General features: G+C 46.3%; 1 protein-coding gene across 3 annotated transcripts in view; it reads left to right on the top strand.

Moving 5' to 3' along the window:
- NME7 (NME/NM23 family member 7) overlaps positions 1-16,378 on the top strand; it is a 179,194-nt gene that overhangs the window by 86,590 nt on the left and 76,226 nt on the right. For all 3 annotated transcript variants that reach the window (XM_074999849.1, XM_074999865.1, XM_074999858.1), the window contains exons 8-10: positions 2,027-2,091; positions 12,319-12,387; positions 13,675-13,776. In XM_074999849.1, coding sequence (XP_074855950.1) covers positions 2,027-2,091; positions 12,319-12,387; positions 13,675-13,776 — 236 coding nt within the window. The remainder of the gene's footprint in view (positions 1-2,026; positions 2,092-12,318; positions 12,388-13,674; positions 13,777-16,378) is intronic.

The following is a 16,378-nucleotide window of genomic DNA, read 5'->3' as shown; positions in this document are numbered from 1 at the left end:
ATCCCTTTCTCTTTTTCCTCTGCAGGTGTCTTGTAATCCCTTAATTGCTGAATGTGGAAAGGTGGCAATTCCCTACTCTGCCACAAATTTCCTGAGTGACTTTGGGGCAAGTCATTTAGGCTAAGTCTACATTGCAAAGCAACAGGGCTCACATCCTATGCCTGGTCTTGACTCAGTCCAAGACCAATTCTGAGAGGTGTTGTGAGGTTAAAAGCGTTAAAGAGTAGGAGGTTCTTAGGTACTATGGCAAGGGAGTGGTCACATGAGTAATTCGGATAGATTGCCAGATAGCCTTCAGAGATCTGGGTTCTTTTTCTGATTGGACTGCAAGTCCTTGGACACACTCATATCTGTGTGTCAGTCTCCATAGTGTAGATATTTTCCCAATTTTACTAATCTCACATTTATCACTGTTTGTAAGACACCATATTAAAATATACCACGACACAGTGCCTCAATGCAAACATCACAACACAACGGCAGGATGTCTCAGTATGGTTATTCTTTGGCCCCACTCTCTTTTCTCTCTCCTGCCCCTAAAACAGGCTACTGGAAATCAATGAGAAACATTCTCCCCTCTCTCCTCTTTCCCATTCTTTATGCCTAACAACAAGAACTCTTGGGAGCAGCAGTTCATTTGCTTGAAGTTCCCAGTGCGTCATTTGTCTTTCTGTGCGAGAACATAACTGTAATCGTCTCTGCTTGCTCATGAACAAGTGTCGGGAGACCCCTAGAACTATATGAGGTGCTCCAGAAAGGTAGGAGGTTCTGGAGCTCAGGCTGGGTTCATCTTATAGGCAGTCCTCCTACTAAGTCCTGCCTACTGTTGTAGCATGTGCTAGAATGACACAGTTTCTTAGAGGGCTTGATCCTCTGAGCAGAAGTCCCACCTTACCCTAGGTCTCCTCAGTAGTAAGTGTATGCAAGGTTGAGTTCCAAAAATATGTTGGATCGTATTTTCTCTTTTGTAACACCGAGGAAGTTACATCAGGCTACACATTAATTTATCATGTTTGTTACAGTAGTGCCTACAGACTAACAACGAGTGGGGCCCCATTGTGCAGTATTCACACAAAGTTGTAGAGAGTCCCTATCCTGATGACCTCAATCTGAATAAAAACAAAAAAGCAGTCCAGTAGCACTTTAAAGACTAACAAAATAATTTATTAGGTGATAAGCTTTCATGGAACAGACCCACTTCCTCCGATCATAGCCATACTAGAACAGACTCAATATTTAAGGCACAGAGAACCAAAAATAGTAATCAAGGTTGACAAATCAGAAAAATATTATCAAGGTGAGCAAACCAGAGAGTAGAGGGGCAGAAGATTGTGGCGGGGGAGTCAAGAATTAGATAAAGCCAAGAAAAAGCCATATTTGGCTTTATCTAATTCTTGACTCCCTCCCCCGCCCCTCTACTCTCTGATTTGCTCACCTTGATAATATTTTTCTGATTTGTCAACCTTGATTACTATTTTTGATTCTCTGTGCCTTAAATATTGAGTCTCTTCTGGTATAGCTATGATCTGAAGAAGTGGGTCTGTCCCACGAAAGCTCATCACCTAATTAATTATGTTGTTAGTCTTTAAAGTGTTACTGGACTGCTTTTTTGTTTTGATAGTATATAGACTAGCACAGCTATCTCTCTGTTACTATTCAGTCTGAAGAGTATTTTAACAGATGTTAGTGTAAGTGGAGTTCCAGGTGCAAATAAATGGTGAAATCAATGGGAGTTTTGCCATTGACTTCAGTATGGCCTGGAGTTCACCAGTCACATTATTCGTACCTTGCTGCAAAAGGTCATTTCAACAACTGAATGAAAACTCACTTGGAAAAACCCCTCCAAAAGGATGGTTTCACAAAGGTTAAGATATCTGAAATTTGCTCTGCTACATAGTTCACTTTTACAGAGAGAACACAAATGCTGTCTTTTGACAAGAAAACAGGTAGTGTGAAAAGTAACTGTCACTATATACTGTGAATTTCATTAATTGTTTTATGAATGTGTGTGTTTGTATCTCCGTAGGGTTAGCTGGAAAGATCATAAAAGCCATCGTGGATGAGGAGTTTGAAATCTCAGCTTTGCAGTTGGTAAGTATCCACGTGCATTTCATGTGTTTCCATTTCCCATTTTAACTGGATCTAGAATAGTGTTGCAGGATTACCATTTTCTGTAATTTTTTTACAAAAATCTCAACTTAGAAACATGGACTGTCAAATTAAAGACAGTATTGAGAAGACTGTTGGAAGCCTTAGCAGTTCCATATATATCTGTGATGCAAAATGGGTCTCTGAAGGTTTTATACTGCTGCTCCGCATCATAGTGTGTGAGTGACTTTCACATAAAAGCAACAGCACTAACTGAACCCCTAGTGAACTTCGTGGAGTCTCTGGTATCTCTCCCTTCTTCTTCGAGTGGTCCCCGTGGGTGCTCCACAATAGGTGTTGGGCTCGCCCAGCGCCACAGATCGGAATTCTTCTAGCAGTTTCTATTGGATCGCGCACGTGCCGACGTGCGCCGCTCCCTTGCACGCTCCCGGCCATGTGCGCGATCCGGTCCCCGCCAGTTCCTTCTCAACCGCCATCGGCTGCAGACGGAATCCGCTCCAGTTAAAGCCAGAGACAGGTAAGATAGTTGTTTTTTACGTTTAGTTCGTCTGTTTGTCACTATTATACCAAAAAAAAAAAAAAAAAAAAGAGAGAAGAGCAAATTAAATAGCAGAGAGAAGAGGAGCGAAGGAGAGGCGGACATGAAGGCTGTTAAGCCGTCCGCTGTCCTGAAGGCCGTGAATGTTATTTTGGGTTAGAAAGCACTGATTAGTGGCTAAGTACCCTATTAACAGTAAAGACTCACCGCGATGGCTTCCTCGGGGTTTAAGAAGTGTGAGTCATGCCGCGAGGCTATGCCGGCCTCAGTTGGGCATAGTGAATGTATTCGCTGCCTGGGAGAGTCTCATGTTACCCAGAAGTGTTCCCACTGTGCTAAGCTTACAGCCAGGGCCAGGAAGGACAGAGAAATGAGGCTCAAAATGATCTTGTTTGATAAGGCTCTCCAGCCTGAAGCGCTGGAGAAGCCTCACACAGAAGGGCCCTCTGGGTCGCATAAAAGGAAGGCAGCCTCTTTGACCCACTCTGTGCAGAAGAGGAGGAAACTCTCCCCGGCTCGATCCTTGCTGGCGGTCCCAGCGAGCAGGACAAGTGGAACGCAGAGCCCCCAGCTGCGAGCTGATGAAAGCGGCAGCGCAGAAGCGCACGTAGCAGAGGCCAAGCCTCCGATTATACAACAGGTGGCATGGAAGGTGCCGCGAGCACCAGCGCGGCAAGTGCTGGAATCGGCGGCGCTGCTGCACGCGGCACTGGCTCCCTCAGCGCCAACGGCGCAGGGGCACCCAGCACGGAGCCTACCAGTGCCGGAGGAAGCTACCCGCGTGGCACCGCTGTTGACGGTGCCGAGCGCGGCGCTGACAACGGGGCCGAGATCCCTGGCACCGGAAGGGGCGGCGCCCACCCCACAGGGGAGGGGCAAGGCCAGAGCTAAAACCCGGCACCTTAGTCCATCTCCAGGCAGGGCTGCGCTGCCCTTATCACCCAGCCCCCCTCCCGAGATACACACGCCGGGCTGTAACTCCACCGGCTTATTATGGGCCTCCCTCTCCGTTCCTCCAACCAATTTCGCCATGGCTCAGGCCACCTTCACCATTTTTGGGCATGGATCCCCTTGAGTACTACCACAAACCAGCTTCGTCAATGTCATCGCGGAGATCCCGCTCTCCCAGACATCATGGGTACACTCCCCTGACGATGTGCCGACCTACTCCGGGTCCCGTGGGTGCACGTGGGGTGTGATACAGCGGGGGGAGTCAGGTGGCCCAGGACCAACCACCCCACCTTTATAGCAGCCTGATATAGTGTAGCAGCAATATGTGATTCAGTGTATTCACTTTAAAACCTAGGTTTCCACAGTATTATGAGTACCAGGAACAATAACACTCCGATTGTGAACACCACAATGCCCTGTGGCTGTTCTAAGTCCCAATAATTCTCTATACAGACCCAGCTAGACCAGCTAGTGGTATTTACCAATAGTGATTTATTCATTTATTCGTAACTACAATTACTTAACACTTGTTATATATATATATATATATATATATATATATATATATATATATATGGATAGATAGTTATTTATTTGGCATAAGCTTAATACTAGGTTACATATAACTATATATAATTACATGTGACTTACCAATGACATCCAGTGCTCCCACATCTCACCAATAACTACATTACAGCGGCCCTTCAAGTCAGAGATACGGCTTGGTTGGGACCTTTCGTGATGGTGACGTCCAGGTGATCAGGCCGGGGTCTGCTGTCTGGACTGGAAGTTGCTAGCCTCCGCCTTGTGTCCAGGAGCCCACCCCCTTATTCCTGCTAAATCACCTTTTATACTGTTTCTTACTTGGGGGTTCGATACCTGGCCAATTAAAGCGTTTGTTACCTAATTTGGGCTTTCTATCCTCCCGGCCTGTCAGAACATGTTACAAGATTTCCTCTGTCCTTGGTCTTTTTCTGAACCTCCCCTGGGACCCTCTGATGTTGTACAACCAAGATGTTCTCTTTGGGGGGCTTCCAGCTACTAGCCCCAGCTGTTCTCTTTGGGGGCTTACTATCTGCTTGTCAGGATGTTCTCTTTGGGGACTCTCCAACTACTTGTCAACTTTCTGATTTCTTTCTCCTGGCCTGACTTCAGACCTTCCCGCCGTTGTATGATAGCGTTCCAAGATGGAGTGTATGGTCATTCTGCCTTGCGAGTGAGGCCCGGCCACCAGGTGCTCGTGCTCCCACGTCCCCGATCGTGGTCCAGGTCTCCATCACCAGGCCCTTGCCCATGTTGCTTTGGTCGTCCTCATCATGTTGAACACAGACACCGCAGGTCTAGATCCAGGGGCAGGTCCTCTCCTACTACTCGTCAATACTCCCATGTACACACTCGCTCTGGGACGGGAACGCAGTTGTCCCAGGGGGAATTAGGTCCAGAATCCCGAGACGTCCCTTCACAGCCCACCAGGGAGCAAGTATACCACCGAACTTGCGAGCCAGAGGATTTGGGGGAGGTTTACCCCAGCAGTTCCTCCTCATCCTCCCCAGATGAGGCCATGGCCCCTGGGGATGTCTCCCCTCCGGATGACCTTAAACAATTCCAGGAGCTGTTCAAAAGAGTAGCATTCACGCAGGACATTCAAATAGCAGAGGTGCAGGAGAAGCACCATAAACTCCTGGAAAAATTTGAGACCCCCGGCTTCATCTAAAATTGCTATCCCGCTGGACGAAGCCATTACGGAGTCAGCCACTAACATATGGCAGACTCCGGCCTCTATTCCGTCTATGAACAAGAGAGCGGATAAGAAGTACTTTGTCCCAGCCAAGGGCATGGAGGTCCTCTTTAGTCACCCACAACCCAATTCTTTGGTGGTCGAATCGTCCCAGCAGAGGTCGAAAATGTCTCAGTACAAATCAGGGGGACCGAATAAAGATGCTAAGAAATTAGAGTTGTTCAGCAGGAAGGTCTCCTCCTCCTCTACCCTATTATTGAGAGTGGCAAATTACACGGCACATCTGTCAAACCATAACTTTGACAATTACTCTAGACTCTCTCCTCTCATGGATTCACTCCCGGAGGACAAGAAGCCAGTGTTAAAGGCGATTGTCCAAGAAGGCTATGCAGTGTTGCGGATGGGAGTCCAGATTGCCCTGGATGTGGCGGACACAACAGCACGTTCAACAGCAGCAGGAGTGGTAATGCTTAGGGAATCCTGGCTCTAGACGTCCGGTATCCCCAGAGACCTACAGGCGAAGATCGTGGATCTTCCCTTTGATAAGCAAAAGCTGTTTGTGGACTCAACCGACTTGGTCCTCCGCTCCAGCAAAGACTCGAGGGCCACACTTAAGACCTTGGGTATTTATACTCCCCCATACAAGAAAAAGAAGTTCTATCCTCAGCAAAGATGCTATGCTTACCAACCACAGCGCGCTCAATATCAGCGAGGCTATGACCAAGGGCACCATCAACAGCAGCAGCACAGGGCCCCCAGACGACGCTCTCAACAAAGCCGTACACCCTCGGGACAAGCCCAGAGACAGCAAGTTTGACGGTTATGTTGAGGGCTGCACTATCAACACCATCGCTCAATGCCATTCTCATCTCATGTTCCACCATCGCCTCAAACTGTTCCACTCCCAATGGCAAAAGATCACCACAGACAAATGGGTGCTAGAAATTATAGCCACGGGTTACACGATCCCCTTCCAGTCACTTCCACCAACGAAACCTCCCACCCGGCCTCGTCTCAGGGATGCTGCCCACGAGGCGAGGCTGAAGCAGGAGGTAGATCACCTCATGTTCATTGGGGCGGTGGAAAGAGTGTCGGAACAATTCCAAGGGAAAGGTTTTTACTCACGATGCTTCCTAACAGAAGAAAACAGGAGGCTGGAGGCTGATTTTGGATCTACGGGGCCTCAACCGTTACTTGCGCAAGCAATGCTTTCGGATGATCACGGTTGCCTCCATACTTACGGCACTGGACAATGGAGACTGGTTTGCAGCTCTCGATTTACAAGACGCTTACTTTCATATAACAATCCACCCGGCACACAGACGCTTCCTCGGCTTCACAGTCGGTGGGGAACATTTCCAGTACAGGGTTCTTCCGTTCGGCCTATCCTCGGCATCCAGAGTCTTTACCAAAACCCTGGCAGTGGTATCAGCCTACCTGCACAGACAGGGGGTGTTTATTTTTCCATATCTGGACGACTGTCTACTGAAAGGGTCCTCAAAGGCAGAGGTCCTATGCATGATGTGCATCACCGTGAACACGTTTACTTAGCTGGGCCTAGTTATCAACCTCGCAAAGTCAAAGACCGAACCCACGCAAGATATAGAGTTCATAGGGGCATGCATAAACTCTATCACAGCAAGAGTGTACCTGCCCGACGCCCGCTTCCGCGCCATCAACTCCCTGGTGCAAGTCATGACGTACAGCCCTGTGGTGCTGGTCCTAACGTGCCTGCAACTGTTGGGGCACATGGCGGCAGTGACGTTTGTGGTACAGAATGCCAGGTTGCACATGCGAAGCCTGCAGCATTGGCTGGCGAGTGTTTACAAACCAGCATCCCACACTGTCCACAGGGTAGTGTCGCCCACAACGGAAGTGCGCAGATCGCTAGCGTGGTGGGGAAATCCCAAGAATCTGCTTGGGGGGGTGCCCTTCCACCAACCACAAATTTCTATTTTTCTTACTACCGACGCCTCCCACATAGGATGGGGAGTGCACATTGGCAGCAAGGTGATGCAAGGGCTATGGTCCCCTGCGGAACAGACACTGCACATAAACATACTGGAGCTCAGAGGGGTGTTCAAAGCGTGCAGACATTTTCGGAAATACCTACACGGCAAAGTAGTCGGTATCAATACCGACAATACCTCCACTATGTTCTACATCAATCGACAAGGAGGGGCACGATCCCGTGCGCTATGCGCGGAAGCAGTCCAATTGTGGAACTGTTGCATCGCCAACAACATAACGTTGAAAGCCTCGTACTTGCCGGGCGCCCACAATGTGAAGGCAGATCAGCTGAGCAGGCGCTTTGCACTCATGCATGAATGGCAGATCCGCTCCGACCTGCTACGGCGCATATTTCGTACATGGGGGTTTCCCCAAGTCGATTTGTTTGCCACCCAGTACAACAAGAAGTGTCCCCAGTACTGCTCCAGAGCAGGAATAGGGCAGGGGTCCCTGGGGGACGCATTCATGATTTCATGGAAGGGCCCTCTACTCTACACGTTTCCCCCCACAACGCTTATCCACAAGGTTCTGCAGAAAGCCAGAAGGGACAGAGCTCGCATGATACTCATAGTTCCAACTTGGAACCGACAACAGTGGTTTCCCTTGCTTCTGCGCATGTCGGATCGTCCACCACTTCCCCTACCGGTGGCGCCGGACTTACTCACACAGGCTCAGGGGTCCATAGTGCACCCGCACCCTCAGGGACTATGCCTGCAAGCATGGTTAATCCATGGCTCAGAGCCTTAGAGAGCATGTGTATGGAGGGAGCACGACAAGTCTTGGAGTGTAGCCGAAGGGCCTGCACCAGGAGGACTTACGAACGGAAATGGACACGCTTTACAGCCTGGTGTTCTGCCAAACAGTTAGCTCCCCTCGACATTCCCATAACCCTAATACTAGAAAACCTATTGGACCTCAAACGAGACGGGCTTTCTCTATCCTCGATAAAGGTCCACCTCGCTGCTATATCAGCTTTTCGGCATATAGAGGAAGGGCCCACCGTATTCGCCCACCCTATCATCACAAGGTTCTTGAAGGGGCTGGTAAACCTATACCTCCCTCAAAAACCGCTACCGCCATCGTGAAGTTTGGACTTGGTGCTCAGCACGTTATCGGGACCACCCTTCAAACCCATAGCCATGGTACCCCTCGGACTCGTTACTATGAAAACAACCTTCCTTCTTGCGATTACGTCAGCCCGCAGGGTGAGCGAGCTTGCAGCAGTGATGGCAACACCGCCCTGCACAGTATTCTCAGAGTATTCTTATGGTTAAACCCAGCCTTCGTTCCAAAAGTTTCCTCGGAGTTCCATCTTAATGAACCAATAGTTTTACCCTCGTTTTACCCGAAGCCTCGCAGCTCCAGCAAGGAGGCGTGCCTACATCTCCTAGATGTGAGAAGGGCATTGGCCTTCTACATAGACAGAACTAAGTCCTTCCACAAAATGGACAGGCTTCTGGTGTCTCTCGCTCCCAGGTCAAAAGGGGAAGGCCTCTCTTCCCAGAGAATTTCGAAGCACATTGTATCCTGTATAAAAATGTGCTACGAGCTTCGAAAGACCCCTTTGCTGGCTCTGCCTAGGGCTCACTCCACCAGGGTGGTGGGGGCATCAACAGCCTTCTTCAAGGGAATTGCATTAAAAGACATCTGTAGAGCGGCGACCTGGTCATCCTACAACACCTTCACCAAACATTACGCCCTGCATCGGGTATTCGAGGAGGATACCCGTGTGTCGACAGCAGTCCTCTCAGGGGCAAGCTGCACATAAATCGATTACCCACCTCCTCACTTGGGTTACTGCTGGGTAGTCACCTATTGTGGAGCACCCACGGGGACCACTTGAAGAAGAAAGAGAAGTTACTCACCTGTAGTAACAATGGTTCTTCGAGATGTGTCCCCGTGGGTGCTCCACCACCCACCCATCCTCCCCGCTTCGGATCTCTGTCTGGTGTTTTTCAGGAGCATCCGAGGCGGTTGGTCAAGGAACTGGCGGGGACCGGATCGCGCACATGGCCGGGGGCGCACAAGGGAGCAGTGCACGTCGGCGCATGCGCGATCCAATAGAAACTGCTAGAAGAATTCCGATCTGCGGCGCCGGGTGAGCCCGACACCTATTGTGGAGCACCCACGGGGACACATCTCGAAGAACCGTCGTTACTACAGGTGAGTAACTTCTCTTTTTTTAGGATTGGTTGTTGCAAAGTTTTAGAGGAGGGTTGTTTTCATTTTGTGTTTAGTTTTCTCTGGTGGAGATGAATGTGTTTGTAGATGGGATACCTGTGTTGCCTGCATTAAGATTCTTTTTTGTTTTAAATTTGTGTCTGATGTATCCTGATGGAAGATTTTGGAGAAATTCAATTCACTGTGTCTGCCTCAGTTTCCCCATTGTAAAATGGCACTGATGATATGGACCTTTTCCAGAAGGGATTTTGAGAGCCATTCATGAAAAGTGCTAGGTATCAATAGGGTGACCATCCGTCCTGCATTATGGATTCCACAAAGGCGTCCCTACTTATTTTTTAAAAGGGACAGTTGTCTCATATTTGGGCCCTCCCCTGCTGACCTTGTCCACCAGCAACTGTGGAGAATTGGCCCGGGAGCATCCAGAGTTCATAAATAATCTGGGATGCACCGCTCCTTCTTAAATATTTTGAAGCTGAGTTTTTTCTTCCAAATGCAGTTTAAGTGCTCCTGGCGCAATTCTGCATGTAATGGTGCTTCAATAACTGAAATGGATTCACAGCCTGGCCAGGGATTCAGACAGACCTGCTAAGGAATTAGCTGGGGATGGGTGTCTAGCCTTTCCAGATGAGATGAGCAGAGAGCAGAGAGCAGAGCCCTATATCAAGACCCAACATCCCTCCCACCCCCTCTCCTCCTATCAGTTCAGCTAGGCCTAACATAAACGTTGGTTGGTTATTGTAGGGTCTCTTGCTCAGTAGGGTAAATATTGTACAACTTTCCCAAGCCTCATTTTCAAAATTAACAAAGGCCAGGAGACACAAAGGTCTATAGGTCTCCAATCCCATCAATTTCACTGGGTATGGAGCATCTAAAACATGGGATTTAGTCACCTAATACCTTGGAGGAACCTAACCTTTGTTAATTTTGAGAAGGGGACTTAGGTGCTTTGGAAAATGTGACCCAATGAAGTGACTAGGTCACAGGACTTTTGGCTTTTGCTCTTGGATGAGCAACATTTCACCAAAAATGTGGTTCCATCAAAATCAAGCTCTTCCCCGCACCCCTCCGCCAAATGGCCACATCAATTCAATTTTCCTAGATAGGCAACGTCAAATGAGCAGCTTCATACTGATTTGCCATTGTCAACCTGTCATGGTTTTCTTTGCCGTTCAAATGGCATTTCCCTTTGGTCTTTGGACGTGGAAAAAATGTTGGTTTAGCCATTTCACCTGGGGGAGTTTTAGACTTTTTTTTCCATCTACCTTTTCTTCTCCTTTTCCAATGGAAGTGGGGAGGGAGGTTAGAGCAGGGACAAGGAACACTTCTTCGTACTTTTTCACTTTTCTAGAAAGAAGAAAAACTTTTGTCCATTGTAAGGCCAGAAGGGGGAACCTCTCTGCTCATCTCATCTGGAAAGGCTAGACACCCATCCCCAGCTAATTCATTGCTAGCCAATGAGAGCGACTTTCTCTCCTTTTTATAACTTCTCCCAACTTTTCTTAGTGCCAGTAAGAGGGACGGACATATAATCCTCAGAGCCCCAAACCCAAATGGAAACGGACATTTCTGATTTCCCCAAACAAAATATTCTAAAGCCAAAATAAACCTAAGAATTTGTCCATTTGTATCAAACAGCCATTGGGACATGTCCCTTTTCTGGATATCCCATGGGAAGCTGGGGTTTTTCAGTGGGAAAACCATGCAGTGGGATTTTTTCCAGGGTCTCACTTGGCTTCGCCACAGGCCCCATGGGTGACTTTGGACACTAGATCATCAGAGTTATATCTGCGGCTAACCCCCATGTACCTTTCAGATTCTGTGCCTATATGTTTTGTCTTCCTCTGTGTCTGTGCAGCACCTCGGGCAATGGGAGCCTGATCTTAGTTGACACTACTATAATACAGCTCATTCTTTTCCTCCGCAGGGCTGGGCCAGCTGCCAAGTTCCTGCCACTCCCCAGGGTTCCCGGGATAGGCCGGTGGCTGCTGCATCCCTGGTCTGCCAGGGAGGGCCAGCAGCTGCTGCCTCCTTCCCAGCTCCCCAGGGCTTGGTGGAGCTGGGAGGAGCTGCCCATCCCCCCATAACTCCCTGTCCTCTGTTTGGGAAAGGGAGATATGGTCACCCTAGGTATTAATAATCTTTTAAATAAAACCTTTAGTGTGAATTAAGATAAGCAACTTTTTGAAAATTTTAAGGGATTTTGAAAATCCCATTGGTTATACTTGTGAAAGCTTTTGAGACTGAAATGGTTTATCAGGCCCCAGAGCCTCTTCAGCCTGGCAAGAGGTAAAACAAGTGTTTCCCCAACATAGCCCCACTAATATGCCTCAATACTTATTTGGAAGGACAGACTCTAGAGTGAAAAGTTGTTTCAGCCACTAGGGCCCATGTTTTTTTTCTCATTGAAGCTCTGTTAATGAAATCAATTAGTGCAAGCCGAAGTGCTGGTCTTTCTCATCGAATCTGGTAATTTAAAGTATTATTATGCTTAGAAAAGGAACAGAGCGTAAAAATGGTCTTACTAAACACATCCTGCATCTACCAACTTCATGAAGAAAATACAATATATACTACTCAACTGTGTGTGGGCTTGCTGGGCTGTTGAAGAATGATCAGGAACCTATCTGCCCTGTGAACCATTAGCAAAAGAGTTCCATCCATCCCTCCCTCCCTCTCGCCTGAAACCACCAAAATACTGTACAGGGTAAAGAAGCAGGATGATAAATGCTTGCTGGATGTTTCTCCTGAGGTTGTTTGGCTAACATTTTCACCCTTTTCCTTTGCATAGTTTAACATGGAACGTGCAAATGTGGAAGAGTTCTATGAGATTTACAAAGGCATTGTTGCGGAATACACAGTGAGTATCAACTAGAGAAGACTACTAAAAATAAGACAAAAATTAAGGAGAGGCAGTCATCCCTTTCTGTACTTGGGACTAGAGTTCTGTGGGGAACCTGATTTTGATCACACCCTGACCCCCCACTAATGTGAAAGGCAGCATGCTCATTGATCAGAGCCAGATGGTGACATCTTAGCCTGGTCTTCCTGTCCTCACCAATTTTCTATTCATGCCTCCTTTCCCCATCAGTTTCTTTATTTTGACTTATTTTAAGGTGTCTGCCCAGACCTTTAGGTACACATGCTGTCTGTGGTCTATGTTATGTGAGAAATCAGACAAAATGATCATAAGAACTCTTATGAACCTTGTTGGCCAAGTACAAATTGGCACCAGTATCTCTAGTTAAAACTCACCACTCCAAATGAAGGCTGTCTTTGAAGAAAGAGCCAGTCTTAAAGGAAGGTAGGGTCTAAAGCATGCTGTAAGTTATCATCAGCGACACTTGATAATTTATACTTGGAAATAAATTGGAAGCAAATGCTATGTAGGTCAGGGGCGTCATGTCTCCTGTGGAAAACACTGCTGAGTAAGTAGGTCGCTCCATTCTGAACCAACAGATGATTCTAAGGCTATGTCTACACTGCCCAGCTTACAATGATTCTGCCACTACAGCTGCACAATTGGAAAGTGCACTGTGCGGCCACTCTTTATGGCCAGGAGAGAGCTCTCCTGATGACAACACCAATGGGGGCAGTAGCTTCATCACTAAAAGCGTGGCTCCCTCCAACAAAGCATCCACACCAGTGCTTTTTGTCACTAAATTTTTTGTTGTTCAGGAAGATGTTTTTCACACCCTTGTGAAACAATTTTTTATGCATTAAGTGCCAGTGCAGACATAGCTTAAATGCACTTCAGGTTGAAACCCAAGTATAGTGTGTTGCAGTAACTTAGACTGAAGGTGACAAAGGTGTAGTTCCCTGTGGCAAGACCTATGTGAGCAATGAAGAGGTTGCAGCCTCAGGCTAATTGCAGTGAAAGAAAAGCACTGTGATAACACCTGGTACTTGGCATTCTGAAGAAGCTACAGATTTAATTTTCCTTCCATGTTGTGAACCTGCATAAGAAAATTTAGGTAAATTCTCTCACCTAAGGATGCATTGTATACTCTGCCATTTTTTTCCCTATTTTCCCAACATTTCTTAGTAATTTCTTCCCTTTTTATATTGGATCCAACTCTGATGTGAAGTATAACTCTTAATAACAAACTAACAAACTGAAATTTGTTTTCATTGTTTCCTCTTCCAGGAGATGGTTACTGAACTGTGCTCAGGACCTTGTATAGCACTAGAGATTACGCAGTGTGATCCTCAAAAAGTATTCAGAGACTTCTGTGGGCCATCTGATCCTGTAAGTTACTTGTTTTAAAAGAAATATTTGAAAGGTGACATTCTGTATGTCAAGTTTACACATTTCAGCATTGCTCGATTACTGTGGATGTTTTTCACTTTCCTTTGAAATATTCAGCCTTTGGCTGCTGCTTGAGGCCAGATACTAGACTAGGTTGACCAGTGGTCTGAACATGTAAGGAACCGCACTAATCCTAGGTACACAAAGTATTATCAAAAGAATAGTTATGTGAAAATACAGTGTCGAGATAAAAGGCATCTTGTTAATTCTTTTAATCAAACTTAATTGAACAGCAAAGTACTAGAACAGTTTAAAAAAAAAAAGAAAGGGCTCATTTTCCTTTTAGGCCTGAGTAAATTGGTGTGACTCCACTGAAATCTGTGACAATCCTCCAGTGGTTAGCTGATGAAAGGAGAGTCTTAGGGTATGTCTACACTGCACTGTAAATCCATGGTTGAGCCTGGGCTCAATCCTAATTCCCCTGGTTTCAACACTGCAGTTGTGCTAATCCAGGGGTTGGGCTCAGGGTCAGAACTCTGCACGGCTGGATGGCCCAAACTCAAGTTATGCCAAGCCCAGAGTGTGATACCTTTTGCTTTGCATTGTCAGTGTCTACAGTGTCAGCCAGAAATACCCCACAGTTCCATGGAAAGTTTCCTTAGTCCCCTTTATCTGAACAATCTGAAATTTACTTGACTGAAACTGAAATGGCAGCAGCTCAGGTCAGTTTTAACCTGTTCTCTACTTATCACTGATGTACAAGCACACTATTCGAGAGCCTCATGAGTTTATGGTGCTAAGCGAACCTACAAAGCCTTTTGCAAAGAGAACTGCTTCCTGGTAATGTGTAGGGCAGGCATTAAAGTTTTTTCCCACTGTGCACCATGGTCCCACAGCTAGAGCAGCTACATTTTGGGGGAGGGGGACTCTGGTATGTGGTTACTTTGAGTTGAATCTGTGTCCCACAGTGTGGCTATCAGAGTCCAAGGTTGTAGCACATATTAGAAAAGTCTTACTTAACATAAAGTTAAAAAAATACAATGTAGATACTCAAGCTCAGAGTTCGGTAATTTAGGTCAGCTGACTTGAGTCCCACTAACCCTAGGCTTACATTGCAGTGTAGTCCCTGATGTTCATTGTGGGAAACATGAAACTTGCATTCGGTAGCCCTGCTTGTAGTAGTAGTAGTAGTAGTAGTTTTATTATTTATTTGATTGCCATCAATTATACATGGTGTTGTACAGAACACAGAAGTCAGACAGTCCCTATCCTAAAGATCTTGCTGTTTTTGACTAACCAGAAGATATGGTGCAGACAAAGTATACCAGATATCTTCTAGAAGACAAAATGACAATCCTTAGGGAGTACAGTCAGGGCTTCTTATGTTAAGATATTTTAGTTGTGCTTTGGGAATTTCCAGTGCCCAGTGTTGTATAATTTATGCCGGAAAGAGACAATTTATTTCTCTGTAGATTTACATTTGACATTAGACAAGGCAAATATTGGGGGAATTAGTCAAATATTTTGACCAATTTCTAATTACTTTTCCACTTGGCCACACTGAATGTTCCATTTCATGTACATTGTTACTCTGGTTTGAGCAGAGGATAAACTCCAGTTTTTTGACTTATCTTTAAATTAAGGGCTGTTACCTCTCTTGCTAGCAATTCACGCAGTATACCACTCCTAGGGTTATCCCAAATGCCACTAATGGAAGGTTAGAAAGAATGGGGATGTCATTTTATTTTGTTTTCACTTTTCATGTTAATTCTGGTTCTATTTAACTCTAGGCATGATACTGCTGATACCAAAAGGTGTCCATAAACTAGCACTATTAAAGCTAAATACAACATCCTCACAAAACTTTCAGTTCTGTAGGATGATAATGGTTATAATCTAATTTTGTTTCAGGGCTTCTAGCGGAGGTTAGGAAGGAAGGAGGGAATGTTTTGCTCCAGTACACAATTACAATCTTCGGATTTTATTGGGTCCCCTTCCCATTATCCCACCTTTGCAGCATCAGAGATCTGCCATGGCTAGTGAGGGTCGGGTAGGCCAGTTGTGTGAGTCAACATAGAAAAACCTTTGTTTAAATGTATGGCTGCTGTGTCTTGCTCCTATGGCCTGAATCCTAACTGATATCCTTTCTAATCCAAAATCTGGCATTTTTCCAGATTGTCAGGGACCTTGGCTGCGTTTCATCTTCTTGTGCAATATGGATTGTGAATTGCCTGCTGGAGTCATCCCAGTTCTATATATGTCATCTATTCAGTTCCCAGCCATCATATGGCCATGTACACTGGTTGTGCCTCAATCTTTCTTATTCTCTGCTTCTGCTGCACATCAGTGTACTCTCCTGAGGAGTAAAATGCTTTGGTTTAACTGAAGACGTGCTGAATACAGGATGATTGGGTGGAGTTGAATAGCGTGTGATATACAAGAGGTTAGACTAGATCTAATGATTTTTTTCTGGCCCAAAGTGCTGCTAAACTGTTTATTTAAGATACTCACATAGCTTCCATTACCATAGTGTATGAGTGAGCCACAATCTTTAATACAGGCATTTCACAGCATACAACAAATCTGTTTATTGCATATATCA

Source organism: Carettochelys insculpta, chromosome 1, assembly GCF_033958435.1.
Source record: "Carettochelys insculpta isolate YL-2023 chromosome 1, ASM3395843v1, whole genome shotgun sequence".
Lineage (NCBI taxonomy): Eukaryota > Metazoa > Chordata > Testudines > Carettochelyidae > Carettochelys > Carettochelys insculpta.
The sequence above is the reverse complement of the archived record's forward strand: the minus strand, read 5'-3'. Positions and strand labels throughout refer to the sequence as shown.